This window comes from Onychostoma macrolepis, chromosome 12, assembly GCF_012432095.1.
Source record: "Onychostoma macrolepis isolate SWU-2019 chromosome 12, ASM1243209v1, whole genome shotgun sequence".
Lineage (NCBI taxonomy): Eukaryota > Metazoa > Chordata > Actinopteri > Cypriniformes > Cyprinidae > Onychostoma > Onychostoma macrolepis.
Window position 1 is genome coordinate 3,603,201 of NC_081166.1, and position 18,156 is coordinate 3,621,356.

The 18,156-nt window shown below is 40.6% G+C and overlaps 1 protein-coding gene across 8 annotated transcripts in view; it reads left to right on the top strand.

Moving 5' to 3' along the window:
* Window positions 1-18,156, top strand: part of LOC131551332 (sushi, nidogen and EGF-like domain-containing protein 1) — a 34,347-nt gene that overhangs the window by 9,544 nt on the left and 6,647 nt on the right. For 7 of the 8 annotated variants that reach the window (XM_058794184.1, XM_058794181.1, XM_058794183.1 and 4 more), the window contains 8 exons: window positions 7,415-7,819; window positions 7,978-8,034; window positions 9,111-9,244; window positions 9,831-10,109; window positions 11,465-11,560; window positions 11,673-11,823; window positions 12,054-12,136; window positions 12,244-12,580. In XM_058794184.1, coding sequence (XP_058650167.1) covers window positions 7,415-7,819; window positions 7,978-8,034; window positions 9,111-9,244; window positions 9,831-10,109; window positions 11,465-11,560; window positions 11,673-11,823; window positions 12,054-12,136; window positions 12,244-12,324 — 1,286 coding nt within the window. In that variant the 3' untranslated portion in view covers window positions 12,325-12,580. Of the gene's footprint in view, window positions 1-7,414; window positions 7,820-7,977; window positions 8,035-9,110; window positions 9,245-9,830; window positions 10,110-11,464; window positions 11,561-11,672; window positions 11,824-12,053; window positions 12,137-12,243; window positions 12,581-18,156 lie in introns of those variants that run through there. The other variant, XM_058794187.1, reaches the window with a different exon arrangement.

Consider the following 18,156-nt stretch of genomic DNA (forward strand, 5'->3'; position numbering starts at 1 on the left):
GAGAAAGTAGTAAATTATTACTATATTACTGTGCCATAGTAAAATGCATGTGCCTATTTTTTGATCAGTTGATCAGGTATCTAGGTGACACTTTTTATAGTTCTTGAGAATATGGTACCTCTCATTGCATGGCACAGCGCACAGACCTACCCCACACTGTCTGCACCTGTACTTTGACTGCCGGCGGCCCTTAGAGCGCGCACGATCAGAACGAAAGTGCTAGTGCTACTTCCAGCCCTATTTCTCCTACCCCTGCTGCCTCTACCTCTAGCAACAGCTCTCCTATGGACACTGCGACCACGTTCACCCCTGCCACCCCCATCCCCGTTGGGTAAAGGGTCGAAATGATCACTTGTTTGTGCTTTGTGAACACTCGCCGTTGCGCTGCAAAGATATACCGGGAGAAGTGCGATTTATTAGACGCCCGATCGTCATTTCCAAAAGGCATATATTCCCCTTCAGAGTCAGAATCGGCGAATAACATTTGCAACACATCCTCACGGTACAACTTTTTATTAACCATTTGGCGATTTTCTCTCACAAATCTCACAATTTACTCGCACGCTATGAACTTGATTGAAATTCATTGAAAAACTTGATTGAAATTCATCAAGATAAAACGTGGAGATAGCTTAATTCTTTACTGATGTGGTTCAGCGTCAGTAGTTAGTCAGTCCACAGGGATCTCTTCACTCAAACAAACCACTCAAATGTGCAATACTGTACATTTTTGGAGAGTTGATTTTGTTTTGACTGCTATTTATAAGATCATAAGTTTTGCGACTGTCAAACGAGATTTCTGCATACATGTTTTATTAACTTTATTTGACAATTTATAACTGTAACTGTACAATTTAACATAGGCTAATGTAATTATGGTAGGTTTGCATTAATTAAAAGATCGGCGTTTGCATTTCCCTGTGTGTTTTATTAATATTTATCTATTTTGTGAAAGATATGTTGCATAAATCATTATCTGTCTATAAGCAGCGCATGTATTTTACGTTTTCTTTTGCATTAATTATCAGATAAAACAAATCTTTAAAATAATCATGTATTAGTTGTATCCTTTTACAGCCCGTTTTTTTTTTCATTTAAAAAATATGTTTGATGCAAATTTAAAATATTAAAATATGTTGAGAAAATGATGATGGAACAAACTGATGTGCACAATTAAGAAATGAATATTTATTCAGACACCTGCGTGGGCCGCGAACGGCGGCTGGTCAGAGTGAGCCGCGGTCGGCGGCGGGCTTGCGTTGGCCGCGAACGGCGGCTGGCTTACGTGAGCTGCGGCTGGTGGCTGGTGAGGGGGGGCCGCGGATGGCGGGCTAGTTCCGGCTCGGGCCCGGACGCTTCCCAGACACCGGTAAATAGCCTCTCTCCAACACAGTCCCGTGGTGTCTGGGAGCTCCATGGGATGGTGGAGATTGGCTCCGAGCCGGAAAAGGTGGAGGATGCCCACGTCTTCCAGCGGCATTCCCCTCGCGAGCTTACAGAACTCGGCCGCATACTCATAGAAATGGAGATCCCGTTGGGCGAGTGCGAAGACCTGCGCGGCTACCTCCATCGCCGTGGGAAACAAAAAACAGGAACAAAAAACTGACAAAAACGTGGAAAACAAAACGGGGGGAAAACGGAAGAGGTTACGGTTTAGGTCAGCTGTTCTGTCACGGTCCTGCGGCCCACGAAGGCCCGCCGCCGTCCGCGGCTCCGTCCCACCAGCCGCCGTTCGCGGCTCTCCCTAGCCCGCCGCCGATCGCGGTCCAGGCAAGCCCGCCGGCAGAGAGTGTGGCAAGCCCGCCAGTGCCTGCCCCACGCAAGTGCCCGCCTGTGCCGGCCCCTCGCAAGTGCCCGCCAGAGCCGGCCCCTCGCAAGTGCCCGCCAGTGCCGGCCCCTCGCAAGTGCCCGCCAGTGCCGCGCTGCCAGAGCGCCCCCCAGTGCCTGCGCCACGAAGGCGCTCCCAAGAGTCCCCGCTGGTCCCGTCCAGCTCCATGCTGCCAGAGCGCCCCCCAGTGCCTGCGCCACGAAGGCGCTCCCAAGAGTCTCCGCTGGTCCCGTCCAGCACCGCGCTGCCAGAGCGCCCCCCAGTGCCTGCGCCACGAAGGCGCTCCCAAGAGTCCCCGCTGGTCCCGTCCAGCACCGCGCTGCCAGAGCGCCCCCCAGTGCCTGCGCCACGAAGACGCTCCCAAGAGTCTCCGCTGGTCCCATCCAGCTCCGCGCTGCCAGAGCGCCCCCCTGTGCCTCCGCCACGAAGGCGCTCCCAAGAATCCGCTTCCCCTGAACCCCAGCCCAAGACCACCTCTAATTTCCCCAGGAAAATTTTGGGGGGGGGTAGTAGGGCTCCTGCCAGAGAGGTCGAGGTGGGGGCTGGGGCCGAGGTCTCGGAGGCAGATCCGCCATGGCCGCCGGACTCCCCTGATCCGCCATGGCATCCCGATTCCCCTGATCCGCCATGGCCACCGGACTCCCCTGATCCACCATGGCATCCCGATTCCCCTGATCCGCCATGGCCGCCGGACTCCCCTGATCCGCCATGGCTCCTGGAACGGGCGCCGCCCTGGAGGCCGTCTGTGTCTCCTGGTCCCTAGAGGCCTCCAGAGCGCCCACCCCCCCTCCCCGTTGGATGTTGCAAGGCGCGGGACGCGCCTTGTGGGAGGGAGGAGTAATGTCAGTCCTGTCTTGTGTTTCCCCTCCTCTCGTGCCCATATTTGGTTTGTTCCTGTTCCTGTCATTATGAGTTGACTAGTCTCCATCCGTGTTTGATTTGCTCCCCACCTGTTTGAGTTCTCCTTGTCTGATTTCCTTGTGTTTATAAGCCCTGTGTTTCCCTGTCTCCGTGTCAGCTGTTAATTGTCATTCTTGTGTTCCGTGGGTCCTGCATTCCTGTTATTTAAAAAATAAAGTCTATGTTGGAAGAAACTCCTGGCCCCCGCGTTTCCCTGGCTCCAGCAGGACCGTGACAATAATCACAATAGAAAAGAGGAGTTTAGTTCTTTGAGCGTGTTCATAGTTCTGGTTGCTTTTCGAATTGAAAGTTTTGAAAGAGTTTTAAAATAAATCCTCAAATCAACTTTGAAGTGGGAGATACTGGGCTTCCTTTCTGACCATTTAAATTTGTGTATATAAAATTACCTAATAATATTAGAAGATTTAGCATAAAAATTTGACTCTTATCCATATATTTTCTACCAAAATAAAATATAACATATCTTTTTCTTATATTAATTTTAGATCCACTCAATCTAGTAAATAAAAATTCAACATCAATCCAGAAAAATTTAACATGCATACATTCAAAAAAAAGATGCATAACAGTCTCTACATCCATTCCACAAAAAAACACAACATTCAGAGAGATCAGCTCGGGATCTCTTGAGAAACTGGTTAGTTGGATAAATTATAGGTATAATTTTAAAGTAAACTTCATTAACTTTATTTGTGACACAGAATTTGTTATTATAAGTCCAAATCAGTTTCCAGTTGATATTCTCAAAATAATTATTCCAGAAGTACTTCCATCTAAATGTTTCAGGGCAATGAATCAAACATCTAAAAAAGTATTACATTTTCTATCTTTTGATATCAATACCGTCTAATAAGATCTCTTTTTTAAAATGTCGATTGTTTAGATTCACTGAAGCCCTTTAAAAGCCTCTCAAATCCTGCTGGAACTGCATCAATTACAATACAATATAGGTTTGAAAAGACTGGTCTGACACCTCACACCCGCTCTGACCGTCTCCGACAGCACAGCCATCCACACCCTCACCCTCCCTCGGGTTACTGCTTCTCAGCCTGTACTCAAGATCTGTGAAGATGATGTATGCAAAGTCTTCAGAAAGCAGAAGATAAGGAAAGCCAAAGGCCCAGACGGTGTCTCTCCAGCCTGCCTCAAAGCCTGTGCTGTCCAGCTATCATCCATCTTCACACTGATCTTCAACAGATCACTAGAGCTGTGTGAAGTCCCCTCCTGCTTCAAATGTTCCACCATCATCCCTGTACCCAAGAAACCAAAAATCACAGGACTTAATGACTACAGACCTGTTGCTCTAACATCTGTGGTCATGAAGTCATTTGAGAAACTGGTGTTGGCCCACCTGAAGGACATTACTGGACCCTTGCTGGACCCCCTACAGTTTGCTTACCGAGCAAACAGATCTGTGGATGATGCAGTTAATACTTTCAACACCATCATCCCGGACATCCTTCAGAACAAACTGACACAGCTCTCTGTACCCACCTCCATCTGTCAGTGGATTACCAGCTTCCTGACAGACAGGCAGCAGCTAGTGAGGCTGGGAAAACTCACATCCAACACCTGCACCATCAGCACTGGAGCTCCTCAGGGCTGCGTTCTCTCCCCACTGCTATTCTCCCTCTACACAAATGACTGCACCTCTAAAGACCCCTCTGTCAAACTCCTGAAGTTTGCAGATGACACTATAGTCATCGGCCTCATCCAGGACGGCGACGAGTCTGCTTACAGACAAGAGGTTGAGCAGCTGGTTGTCTGGTGCAGTCACAACAACCTGGAGCTAAACATGCTCAAAACTGTGGAGATGATAGTGGACTTCAGGAGAAACCCCCCTCCTCTCCCCCCACTCACCATCATGAACAGCACTGTGGCTGCAGTGGAGTCATTCAGGTTCCTGGGCACAACCATCTCTCAGGACCTGAAGTGGGACAAACACATTGACTCCATCGTGAAAAAGGTCCAGCAGAGGTTGTACTTCCTTCGTCAGCTGAAAAAGTTCAACCTGCCACAGGAGCTGCTGAAACAGTTTTATTCAGCTGTTATTGAGTCGGTTCTGTGCTCCTCTATAACTGTCTGGTTTGGGTCAGCCAGCAAATCAGATTTAAGAAGACTTCAACGGACTGTTAGGACAGCAGAAAAGATCATTGGTGTTCACCTGCCCAGCCTTCAGGACTTGTACAACTCCAGAGTGAAGAAACGGGCAGGTAACATCATCAAAGACCCCTCTCACCCCGGACACAACCTGTTTGCACTTCTCCCTTCAGCCAGACGCTACAGATCTCTGTGCACTAGAACATCTAGGCATACAAACAGTTTTTCCCCCCATGCCATCTCCAGCTTAAATAGCTAACACATGGATCATTACCTGTGTTCTGTAATTCATTCTCCATCTTTAATTATTGCCTCTTTCTCAAGTATCATGTAAATACATATACATATCTGTTTATTTATACAGCTGTATATAAAGTAAATAATGCACAAATCTGTACATAAATCTACTGTTCCAGATTCATACACATTATTATTATTATTATTATCTATTGTTAAGTCTTACTATTTAAATGTTTTTTTTTCTGTTCTCATGTCAGATGTGCATGTATGTACCAGGAGCACCTTAAAAAAACCACAACAAATTCCTTGTGTGTTTGCGCACATCTGGCGAATAAAGCTAATTCTGATTCTGATTCTGATATTAACGCGGAGGTATTGGAATACCAAATTTCTCTAAAAATTCAATATATGCAAGTAAATATCCTTCAATATTTATCAACTGTGAGACCATTAGAATATATATATTTTTTTTAACCCAATTAGTATAGAAAATTGATTTGTTCTCATATTTAACATATTTACTATTCCAAATGATCTGCCTATGGGGAGAAAAATTATGTTTGTATATTAGAATCCAATATAAAAGAGCCCGTCTATGAAAATTAGATAACTTAATGGGGAGTTTGTTGACCTAAAAATCACACTTCAAAAGAAACTCTATGCATCCAACTTTTTCAAAAATAAGATTTGGAATTATATACCATATCTCATCTTTGTTTAATATAATGTTTAATCCAGTTCAACTTAAAAAAAATTATTAGATGTAACAAAATCAATCACATTTAAACCTCCTTGATTATACGAATTACATAAATTATTTTTATTTAAATAGTGAGGCTTGTTTTTTTCCATATGAAATTAAATCGAGTTGAAGCAATTGTTTTAAGAAAAGATTTTGGTACATCTAATACTTCAGCAGGATAGACTAAACGAGATAGCCTCTTGGTTTTCGACAAAAGAATCTTACCTTTGAGTGATAAATCCCTCATGAGCCACATCAAATTTCTTTTTAATTTTCAACAAAAGGGGTTGGAAATTAGATGGTACTCTGTTTAACTGACCTTTGCAAATATTGATACCAAGATAAGTTACTTCCTCTCTAATTAGAATACCTTCAAATTGGGTAAAGGGAATACCATTCTCTTTAAGTGGAAAAAGGGTAAATTTTTTTATGTTTAAAAATAAACCTTACGCTTCAGAAAATATATTAAGGCACTTTATAGTTTTCTTAACCTGTGATATATCTTTCAAAAAGATAGCTGTATCATCAGCAAGCTGACAGCATTTAATTTCTCTGTCCCTTATTCAAGATGCCGGAGATATGCAACTAGCCCATAGGAACATTACGTACTTTTGGCCTAGAATCGAAGTACTACATGTCTACAATCTAGTGGTAGGGAATACATTTTATTAAGTATGACATCTTGTCGCAATTTTGCGACTTTCTGTCAGCATGAAACAGAAGTTACGATAGTCTTTCTTCTCTTTCACTCAACTGAGTATCTGAGTGCGTGAAATGGCTTCTCAAACAAGAAAAAATGTAGAGCGGGACTTGATTTTGTCCATTGGGAATTGATTGGATGGTTGTGGTTTGCTATTGGTCGATCTCATGTGAGTAGGCCTATATGAGTGACAGGTTGTTTCGCCCTCACACCTGTAAACGTCATCAGAGAAGAGAAGTTGCTGCTCAGTTAGAGCATTGAAGATGGGTCGAGGCTGGGTCTTCCAACATGACAATGACCCGACGCACACAGCCAGGATAACCAAGGAGTGGCTCTGTAAGAAGCATATCAAGGTTCTGGCGTGGCCTAGCCAGTCTCCAGACCTAAACCCAATAGAGAATCTTTGGAGGGAGCTCAAACTCCGTGTTTCTCAGCGACCGTCCAGAAACCTGACTGATCTAGAGAAGATCTGTGTGGAGGAGTGGGCCAAAATCCCTCCTGCAGTGTGTGCAAACCTGGTGAAAAACTACAGGAAACGTTTGACCTCTGTAATTGCAAACAAAGGCTACTGTACCAAATATTAACGTTGATTTTCTCAGGTGTTCAAATACTTATTTGCAGCTGTATCATACAAATAAATAGTTAAAAAATCATACATTGTGATTTCTGGATTTTTTTTTTTAGATTATGTCTCTCACAGTGGACATGCACCTACGATGACAATTTCAGACCCCTCCATGATTTCTAAGTGGGAGAACTTGCAAAATAGCAGGGTGTTCAAATACTTATTTTCCTCACTGTATATGTATGTATGTGTGTGTATATATATATAAGTATATAATATGAATAGTAATTTCTATTATTATTTTTTTTGTTTTCACAGCCCTCCCCAATGACCCCTGCTATAACTACACTGTTCTGGATGATTTACGGAGAGCCACCAGCAATCAATTACAATCATCATATTACGGACAATATACCTCTAAATTACTGTGTGACCAAAATGTCAACTGGGTCGGCTGGTACCGTCTCTTCATTCGGGGTCAGAGCGTTCAGATGCCAGACACATGTGTTAATCAGCTAAGCTGCGGCACTCATGCCCCACTGTGGCTGAACGGAGTACACCCACGAATTGAGGATGGAGTGGTGACCCGTAGTGTCTGCGGTCACTGGAACAATAACTGCTGTGGTTTCCAGTCGAATCCCATTAAAGTGAAAGCTTGTCCAGGAGGTTATTATGTCTATGAGTTTGTAAGGGCAGTTAACTGCTATTTGGCATACTGTGCAGGTAAGCATATTTAGCATTTGTGTAAAGTATTACATCTATGAGTTTGTTTGATCTGTCTGTTTTTGGCATACTGTGGAGGGAAATACATTAACATTTGCCTATTGTATATATGCAGTTCATGCATCTGTTAATTTTCTTCTTTTTTTTTTTTCCCCCAGACGTTAGGAACATTACTCTCAATAACGATACTGGAACTCCAGAGCCAACCTTGGCAGGTAAATGTAGCATGCTATACCTTCTACTGACTGCTGAAATTAGGATGGAATGTATCATGGAAATCTATCATTTAGTAGGGGTGTGTTTGTTTGTTTCTTTATGTCTTTTGTGTGTGACTTTGCTTATATACACTGTTACATCATTTTGTTCTCAACAAATTACACAATGGTCAATGGAAACCAAAATCATCAACCGATTGAGGGCTGGATTCAAAGTCACACAGAAAATCAAACTAAAAATTGAAAAGAATGTGCATGAATTTCATCAAACAACTCACAATGTAAGTCAGCAGTGTCTAGGCCCGCTCCTGATGAAACGGCAGATGGTGTCCTGGGGATCTCCTGCCAGATTTGAATTAGAGCATCAGAGCTCCTGGACAGTTTGTGGTGCAACTTATGGATGCTTTGATACATAATGTCCCAGAGGTGCTCAATTGGATTCAGGTCAGGGGAACATAAGGCCCTGTCGGTGGCATCACTGTCTTTGTAACTGCCTACACACTCTGGCCACATGGGGTCCAACACTAGGTCTGACAATAGCTCTGAGAATTTCTCCTCCTTGCTGTTGAAACTCTGCAGGGAGACACACCAAACCTCCTTATGATGGCATGTATGAATGGACTACCTGTGCAACCTGATCGGGTTGCAGGTACTGCCTCGTGCTACAAATAGTCACAAAGACCCTAACAAAACACAAAACTAGAGACAAATCAGTCAGGAAGGATAGGAAGAGAGCAATTGTCTGTGAGTGACCACTACTTACAAAACCGTTCAATTTTTATTTATTTATTTTTTTTGCCCCTCCAGGGCACCTGTTGTCACTTTCATTTGCACCAAAGCAGGAGGAACTGATTCAGAATTAGTAAGAGGCATAATGTACAGGTTCTGTATTTTCATTTAGATTTTTATTTCTTCAAGTCTTTAGTTTCATCGAAAAACATTAATATAAACATAATATAGAGAGTTATAGTGGTCAAAAAATGTATCGTCACATCTGACACCCCAAAGGTCATCCTCATCAAAATAAGCCTCACAAATCAGTGTGAAATAATATTTTTTGTTCATTCTATTGACAGCACCGGCAATATTCTACCCATTCGGCTCAGCGGCAGGAGACGCAAACAATACTGCTGTTGAAGACGGAAGCTCTTCTGTTATTCAGCTGTCAAGTCCATTTCTGTTCTTTGGCCGCACATACCGACAGATATATGTAAGAATTTGGTTCCATCTTCATTTTAAATCTAATTGTGAGTGGTGAATTCTTTATAAACTCATCTGCGATCAGTGATTTTGGCCGGCAACCATATCACCCTGTAGCCCAAGACTGGTCACCCACTGAAGCTAAGCAGAGTTGAGCCTGGTCAGTACCTGGATGGGAAACCTGCTGGAAGAGGTGTTAGTGAGACCAGCAGGGGGTACTCATCTTGCAGTCTGTGTGGGTCGTAACGCCCCAGTATAGTGGCCGGGGTCCTGACTCTCTGTCGTCATTAAAAATCCCAGGATCTCTTTCAAAGAGAGTAGAGGTGTGACCACGGCATCCTGACCAAATTTGCCCATTGTCCTCTGACCATCATGGCCTCCTAAGCATCCCCATATACTGATTGGCTTTATCACTCTGTCTCCTCTCCACCAAGCTGGTGTGTGGTGGGCATTCTGGCACACTATGGCTGCCGTTGCATCATCCAGATGGATGAGGAGATACCCCTCACAATGTAAAGCGCTTTGAGTGCTTAGAAAAGCACTATATAAATGTTATGAATTATTATTTGATTTTGACAGTGTTTCTCATGTTTCAGGTGAATAATAATGGATACCTCACATTCAACCAGGCTTCAAACGAATATGTTCCCTACTCATTTCCCACTGAGGGAAGCCAAGATATAATTGCTGGTCTCTGGACTGACCTTGACAACCGCCTCAGAGGTGTTGTTTCATATCGTCAGTACTCCAGTGGAAATGTTCTCACACGCGCCACTCAGGATATAAACACACATTTCCCATATTTGACCTTCACTGCTTCTTGGGTCTTTGTTGCAACGTGGAATAAAGTCGCTTACTATGCTTTGACCAGCACAGTAAGTTTGATATTCTTCTGAAATGTGAATGCTTTTACTATACAATTAAATTTTAAAACACATTATGTGTTCATTATCCAACTTACTACACGGCCTATTTGATTCTAGTGTATTCTGAAAAGGAATGTCACTCGACAGGAAGAACTCTTTGTTTAAATCCAACATCCATACACTTTAGTAAGGATCACTGATCCTCCTCTTTTCTTTGTCTCCTCATGCTCTGTATTTTCAAATGTCTGTAAGAGCTGCAGGAGTTTCAACTAACCAGATCTGTAGTGTGTGAAAAATGAAAGTAAACCTGTAAACTCCTTTTGCTTTAACCAAACTTAAGAAAAACATACTATTACATACTTTTACTTTTAAACACCTCAATATTTTCAGTGATGAGAACATTCAAAAGTAGATTACAATACATAATGTAAAATGTCTTTTAAACATCTTTGTAAAAAAAAAAAAAAAAAAACAGACACGAGGCTTGACATCACATAACCGACACTCAAATAATATCACAATATCATATACCTCATTCTGAAATGTTTAAAAGCATCTTAATACTTTATATGGGCTAATAAGTGCACATAAATGATTGCTAATTGCTAATCTGTTCCAACATGCTGATTTCCTTTTGAATTGCTGGTTACCATTTTTATGTCAAAAAAGCTTCAAATAATTTAATTAACTGTGAATTGTGCATTTCTGAGTAAAATGTTACTTTTATTTGTTTAGTGCACACCTGCTTCATTTAGAAATACAAGTAAAAATGGAATTATTTGCATGAAGTTTAAAACCAGGTAAATTAAATTGCAACATTTGTTTATTTTCTCGTTGTTATTTTTAATGTACTTGCCACATAAGTAAATAATTAGGCTAGATTAGATTTCAGCTCTTTAAACGCAAAGCTTCCGCAAAGAAAAATAGTTCCTAACAAATGGACAGACAAGATGGACAATTAAGGCATAATGCACTGTCATAATCACACAGCTTTTCACCACAATAATAAAGACTAGGACATAAAATGATATTTGAGAAGAAAGATTTTAAAATCTTAAATCCTTAAATTTATTACCGTGTGCAACAATTGTTCTGGCAAACTGATAACCTCAACAATAGTACTGCAGGCCTACTATTAATACTTAAGTTCTCATGTTTTAAGCTTACAGTAAATACAGTCAATTACTGAATTGCTGGCCTCAAATATCCAGATTATTGGTGTTATGCGATGTTGCTAATGATGACGGTTGTTATCAGGGAATAGCATGCCACGACTGACCAATCAGAATCAAGTTTTCTTGAGAGCTGTGTAATAATGCTCATAAACAGTGAACACTAGTGATTATTTTTTTCAATTTTTTCAGGAAACATCGTTTCAAGTGGTTTTAATTTCAGGACGTAATTTTTCATTTATTCTGATGAATTATGGTGATATTGCTGTAACTGGACATCCGGTGCAGGTAAAAGAAACTTTTCAATATTTCGAACAAAATGTTACTATTCACTACTGTTTAAACGTATATGTCCTCTATAAATACTGTTTATATGAATAATATTTTGACACACTTTTAGGCTGGTTATGACACAGCAAACTCCACGGAATACTTTGTGATTCCTGGATCAATCAATGGCAGCTCCATCTCAAACCTCAGGAACTCCAGTAATGTCAATGTTCCCGGTCGATGGGCCTTCAGGGTGGACGGTGGATCAGAGTCAAACAAAGGTAACCTTGCTACTCACTCAATTTGTTCATCGTAAAATGTGCTATACCCGGAAAAGATTATTTTACAAACCAATGTTATGACATGTCTCAACACAGCAAACACGTCAAACCTGATTTCACCCACATATAACTTGTTTCGTTAGGCCGTACTAGAAACCAGTCCATATGCACAACATGTAAACATTCAACAAATAATTCAACATTCTGTGTGTATGTGTTTTTCCCTTTAGAGTACATCATTGGACTTCAAGCAAAACTTTCCTCATTTTCTGACCTAACAGATACTGGAAACCTTCAGACAGTTTTACAGCAAGTAAGACACCAAGACGAATATTTATACAAAATGTGGTGCTAATAGACAACATGGGGAAAGTTTGATGTGTGTCCATTTCTGTATTTTCTTTTTTTTTTCTCCCCCAGATAAAACAGGAGCTGGTCAAGTACGGTCTGCCAAACAGCGTCGAGCTAAAGTTAAGAAAAGCACAAAAGATAAAGCCATAATATCATTCTCCTTCAGGCAAAGAAATAAAATATTTCTGCTCACTTTGCACCTGACAGCAAATATTTAGTAACAATTCAAGTGTGTACTGCCATGTTACTTTTGAAATACACTGGTTACATTTGATTAAACTGAAATTTAAAATGAAAATGTAATTTATTTTTTTGTTTTTTTGCAAAGATAAATGACAAAACATGTTTGCAGTTACATATTAACAAGGTCATAGTCAGGTATATTTAATAAAAACAAGAGTATCAAAACAAAAAGCTTGTATTGTTGTGTTACTTTTGACCCACCTGTGTTACTTTCGTCCCGACTGACGGGGTTCAAAGTAACAATGTGCAACTTATGTTCAAAGTAAAATTATACGGAAGTCATTTTACATTTGTACAAAATACCACCTGATATTGATAGACCACAATTGTAAGTTACTGACCACAGCAAAAATATATCTGTGTATAAAACAGTTTTGAAATGACACTTTTCTGAAAAATGGTACTTTCGTCCTCGCTCTCCACGTGAAGACTAATTAATGTTGTTTGTATTTGAATCTTTAAAAGGAACATAAAACAGCACAAAAGTGGTCTTACAGTAGCTTATAGTGGTTAAGATGTATAACATATTGACATCCACCCAGGATTCCTACGCTTATGAGAGTTCATTAATGTGACAATATCCATTCTGTACATAGTTTTAATGAATCAGTTGGTAGTTAATGACATTAAGTCAAGTCACTATTATTTGTATAGCGCTTTTAACAAGGCAAATTGTAATAAATTTAATTTGTATAGCGCCTTTCCCAAGCTCAAGGACACTTCACAATGACAAAACAATATAAGCAATCAGTACATAGATGGACAGTAGATATTTGCCACGTCTAGGACATGCAGTTGCAAACCATAGTAATAATATAGCAAACAATCAGATGCAGCATTAAACCATAACAGTTTAAGAGGAAACATAGGACCGATAGTATTGGTTGAACAAATATGTTTTGAGTTTCGACTTAAATTCGTGCAGTGGGGTTATTGACCGGAAACACAGGGGCAATGAATTCCAAAATTTAGGAGCCATAACAGAGAAAGTTCTCCCTCCCATAGATGAAAGGCGAGATCTTGGAAAACAAAGAATTTCCCCTTCAGATGATCGAAGTAGACGAGAAGGAGTGTATGGAGAAAGTAGGTCAGAGAGATAAGTAGGTGCAAGACCGTGAAGTGACTTAAAGGTAAGCAGAAGAATTTTATAAATGATACGAGAAGACACGGTAGCGAGTGGAGGTTAAAAAGAATAGGAGTAATATGAGCCGACTGTTTGAGCCGACTGTTTGATGTACGTTAACATTCTTGCAGCAGAGTTTTGAATGTATTGCAAACGGGAGATGGAGCATGCTGGTAATCCAGAAAAAAGAACGTTACAGTAGTCAATCCGAGATGTGATAAATGCATGTACTAGTGATTCAGCATCTTTTGGGCTCATGAAGGAACAGAGTTTGGCAATACGTCGAAGTTGAAAGAATGCAGCTTTGGAGAGTTTGCTAATATAAGCGTCCAGATTTAGTGAAGAGTCAAAAATGATACCTAAGTTCTTGACGGTGGCAGTTGGAAAAATCGATGTAGCTTCAAGGTAAATTTTAGGGGGTTAATTATGTTTTTTGTTAAAGTTGGGGGACCGACAAGTAAAACTTCTGTTTTTGTCAAGTTCAAACTGAGAGAGTTGGAGTTAAGCCAGGTTTTTAACTCGTTGACACATGTCAATAGAGTAGCAGTCTGGTGAATAGAGTCAGGTCGTCAAAAAGTATATATCTGAATATCGTCGGCATAGCAGTGATAATGAAAACCATGGCGGCGAATAATTTGTCCAAGGGGCATAATATAAATGATAAATAATAATGGCCCTAGAACTGAGCCCTGTGGCATACCCTGTTTAAGAGGGACAGTGGGAGATTTGTAATCATGCATGGTGATGTAGTATTGTCTGTCCGTCAAGTAGGAGGAAAACCAGGCTAACGCAGCTCCCGAGATTCCAATTTCTGAGAGGCGCATGAGTAGTAGATTATGAGACACAGTGTCAAAAGCTGAGCTAAGGTCGAGTAATAAGAGTATGGAAAGGTTGCCCGAATCACCAGAAAGGAGGTGGTCATTAGTAACCCTATTATTACAAACCTAATTTGGGTGATTTCTATTTTTGGACCATTTTAAAGACATGCTGCATATTTATGCTGCTTTTGCATTAATTAATTAATTTAAGCCTTAATTCTCATGTGTTTTTTAATTTTTTTTAAATGGGTCCTATTATGCTCTTTTACAAAGTCTTAATTTTGTTTTGGGGGTGTAAAAGAACATGCTCTCATGCTTGGTGGTTCGAAAATCGCATTATTTTTCACATAATTTACATTAGTACAATACCGACTCGATTTGTTTCCGGGTTTGATGAAGGCCCGCCTTCCGAAAAACTAAATGTGTTGTGATTGGTTAGCTGTCCCAGTGTGTTGTGATTGGCGAACAGCTAAAGCCGCGTATTTTTAATGACAAATGTCACCAGTGCATTATTACAAGGTGAGAGCACATTCATGTATTACGAGCGCGCAAATTTCTCGAGATGGGTATAAACGGAGGTCGGAGCCATCTGCAAATGGGTGGGCCAGCCGCAAGTGGGTGGGACTTAAGCTGAAAGTGGGCTGTACAAACCAACAGAATATTTTGATTGGTTTGTTTAATGTCATGTGGGTTGTAGACAGTATCGGTTCACGCTCCTGGTGGTGGTAGTGGGCAATTTTTTTTTTTTTTTTTTTTTTTGCGGTCTGTCAAAAAAACGATCAAGGCGACTTTCAGCGGAGGCATGGTAGATGAGTGGAAGAGATAAGCATGTACAATTTTTGTTTATTTTGTAAAAAGTATTACAAGCTGTGAAAAGTGCATTTTCTTGGTGGCTTTTGTACAACGATTTCTTAGTACCACACACCGCTTACAATCTGTAATGTGCCTGACAATATCTCTTTTTTTTTTTTTTTTCTACAAACAACTAATTTGCTCTCCAGGTTATGGATACCGAAGACCATAAGGAGGTAATGTAATTGCATGGCATTGCAATTTTTTAACACTTTCTATGAAGCCCATATTTATAATACATTATAAGGGTATTCTTAAGGCATTATAAAGAATGCATAATGCATTATAAAAAACCTTGTAATATGTTATATCATCTTATGAATATTCATAAGAACAGTTTTAATGTATTATAATTAGGGGTGTCAACGTTAACGCGTTAACGCATGCGATTAATCTAAAAAAAATTAAGGCGTTAATATTTTTTTTTAATGCAAATTAATCATTTGATAAGGTTTGACCCCAACTTCTTGCCGTCATCGCAGCGCGGAAGGTTATCTATCATTGTGTGATGAGGGTACAGTGAGCCAGTGTTGCCAGGGTTGCGGCACAAGTGGGATATTTTGAAAGTACAGTCGCGGGAAAAATTACAGAGCCGTGTGTTGCGTTTTTTTGGGCTACTTTTATAATGTCCTGCATATACTTCACCGGACATGCCTGCTGAGCACCCTTCAGGATCGCCGATCTGTCTTGCCATCTTAGTACACGGAAGATGAGAGTACGCGGCCGATCGGAGTTTTTCCTTCCGCCGTACACGCGATGGGCCCGGTCGATCTCGATGTCACGGCCTTTCATGGAAGGGATCCACTTGGAAAGATTAGCTCTGAGGAAACCAGCTGCATCGGAGCCTTCCGCCCCCTCTGGCAACCCCACCAGTCACACGTTATTTCTCCTGCTCCTATCTTCAATGTCCGTCATTTTTTCGTTGAGTTTCTCCAGCTGATTTCTTAAGTTTGTGACTGTCCTCCTATCCTCACGTGCAGCTGCTTGAACAGAATCGACCCGATCACGTGTCTGTTTCGCCGCGATGGCTAGCTTTTCAACTTCTGCTTTCAGCTCTTTTACAGAATCGTTGGTCATTTGTATATCCAAATGAAGATCACGGAGTGCTGGGGTCAGTACAGAGTCTATCGCTTCTCTTACAGTTCAAGCCACTACTGAATCGAGAGTACTTTGTTGCTCTTTAAGTGCTAGCTTGATACCGTTAGCTATAGCAGCGTCGAGATCCTCTCTGGAGATGGTGGAATCTTTGAATTTTCTCTTTATTGGCGATTGTTCACTCTCTCTTTTCCGGCTGTCCTTGACTGCTGGGGCACTCATAGTGAGCTAAATAAAGAGTGGTTCAAAATTTACTGACAGGATATATACAATTTCTGACAAAGTGAGCAGAGCGAAGGACTATGTGTGCATTGCCGCCGAAGGGTCACGTCATCTCTGCTCTAGCTCTTTTCTTAAAGCCACTTCACTAATTTGTGGAGCTCAATTATCTTTTGCTGCACATCAGAAATATATTCTTTGGTTTTTCTCATTGTGATGGATGATTAAGGGAATTTGGATTTTGTTTTCCCTCCTATTTATATTTCTGTGAAACAGGAAGCCATGACTGAATAATTTCATGTTCTTAATCACCCTGGAGTGCTCAAAATTGTGAATATGAATGGGAATATACTTCAGAGATATTTTACTCATAAGAATTTCTAGGGGTGCCAATAATTGTGTCCAACGTGTATTTGAGAAAAACATTTATTTCATAATGATATTTCCCCCCATTTTAAATTCTTATTATCCAATGAAAGGTTAGATTTTTTTTTTGCATTTTTAAAATAAAAGAGCAAAAGGATTAACAATGCAGATTAATTTTCACAGCATTCTTTGATCATATTTACCAAGGGTGCCGATATTTTTGGCCATGACTGTCTATGTTCATGCAGGATTAATGGATCATTCCCTTTGTTTGTGTGTGTGTGTGTGTGTGTGTGTGTGGTGCTTTTACATAATTTTGGTGAAGTGTGTCAAGGATGAGACCGTTTAAAATCAGACGTGAAACTGACAGCATTCCTCAAGATGTTTCCTCGTAACCTCAGGTCTGGGAAACTTCCTGCTAAACCACATTTGGTACAAGAGCAGCTTAGAAGGTAAGCAACATCTTACTCTTAATGTTAAGCTCCATAAACTATATTCAATTTGAGCAATTTATGCTTACCTGGTGAATGGATTGTAATCTTAAAAAAAAAAACACTATGTTTTGGTCTTTGACTGTTACAAGTTAAGATGACACAATGTAAATAAGCAAAATTCCAGTGACGTAGCACCTACGTGTAGACGTCATAACGATTTTCTATTGTAATATGCTGTAAAATGTAAATATTCTAGAATGACATTGGTGTAACTGCATTTATAATAATGTGTGATGCTCTCATAATGCTCTCTGATTACAGAAGAAGGACTCCTAACCTATATTCTGGTTTTATTTCTGACTTTATCATCATGAGACTGTCTCTGGTTTTACATCTGTTGGTGTTCATATCAGTCTTGTCACTCAGTAAGGCTGTGTTCCTGTTTGATTTTTTTTTTTTAACTTTGATTTCCTTTACTGACTGTAATTATCTCTCTTTCTCTTTAACAGCCAGGGCACAAACAACGACTGCACAAACAATATTTCCATTAATAACTCTTCATTAATAACAACACATTCAACAACATCTGCCACAATAACACCTGCAACAACATCTTCTCCAACAACAACACCTACAACAACAACATCTTCACCGACGACAACAACATCTGCACCGACAATGACAACTATATCAACAACATCTGCAACAACAACACTGGCAGGTAATTATGGACCTTTGAATCAGAACCAGGTCTTTGGTGTGAATTGAACAAACCCAAGAAAAACCTCTGCCACATTTTTTATTTACAGAAATGTTTTATAATTTAATGTCA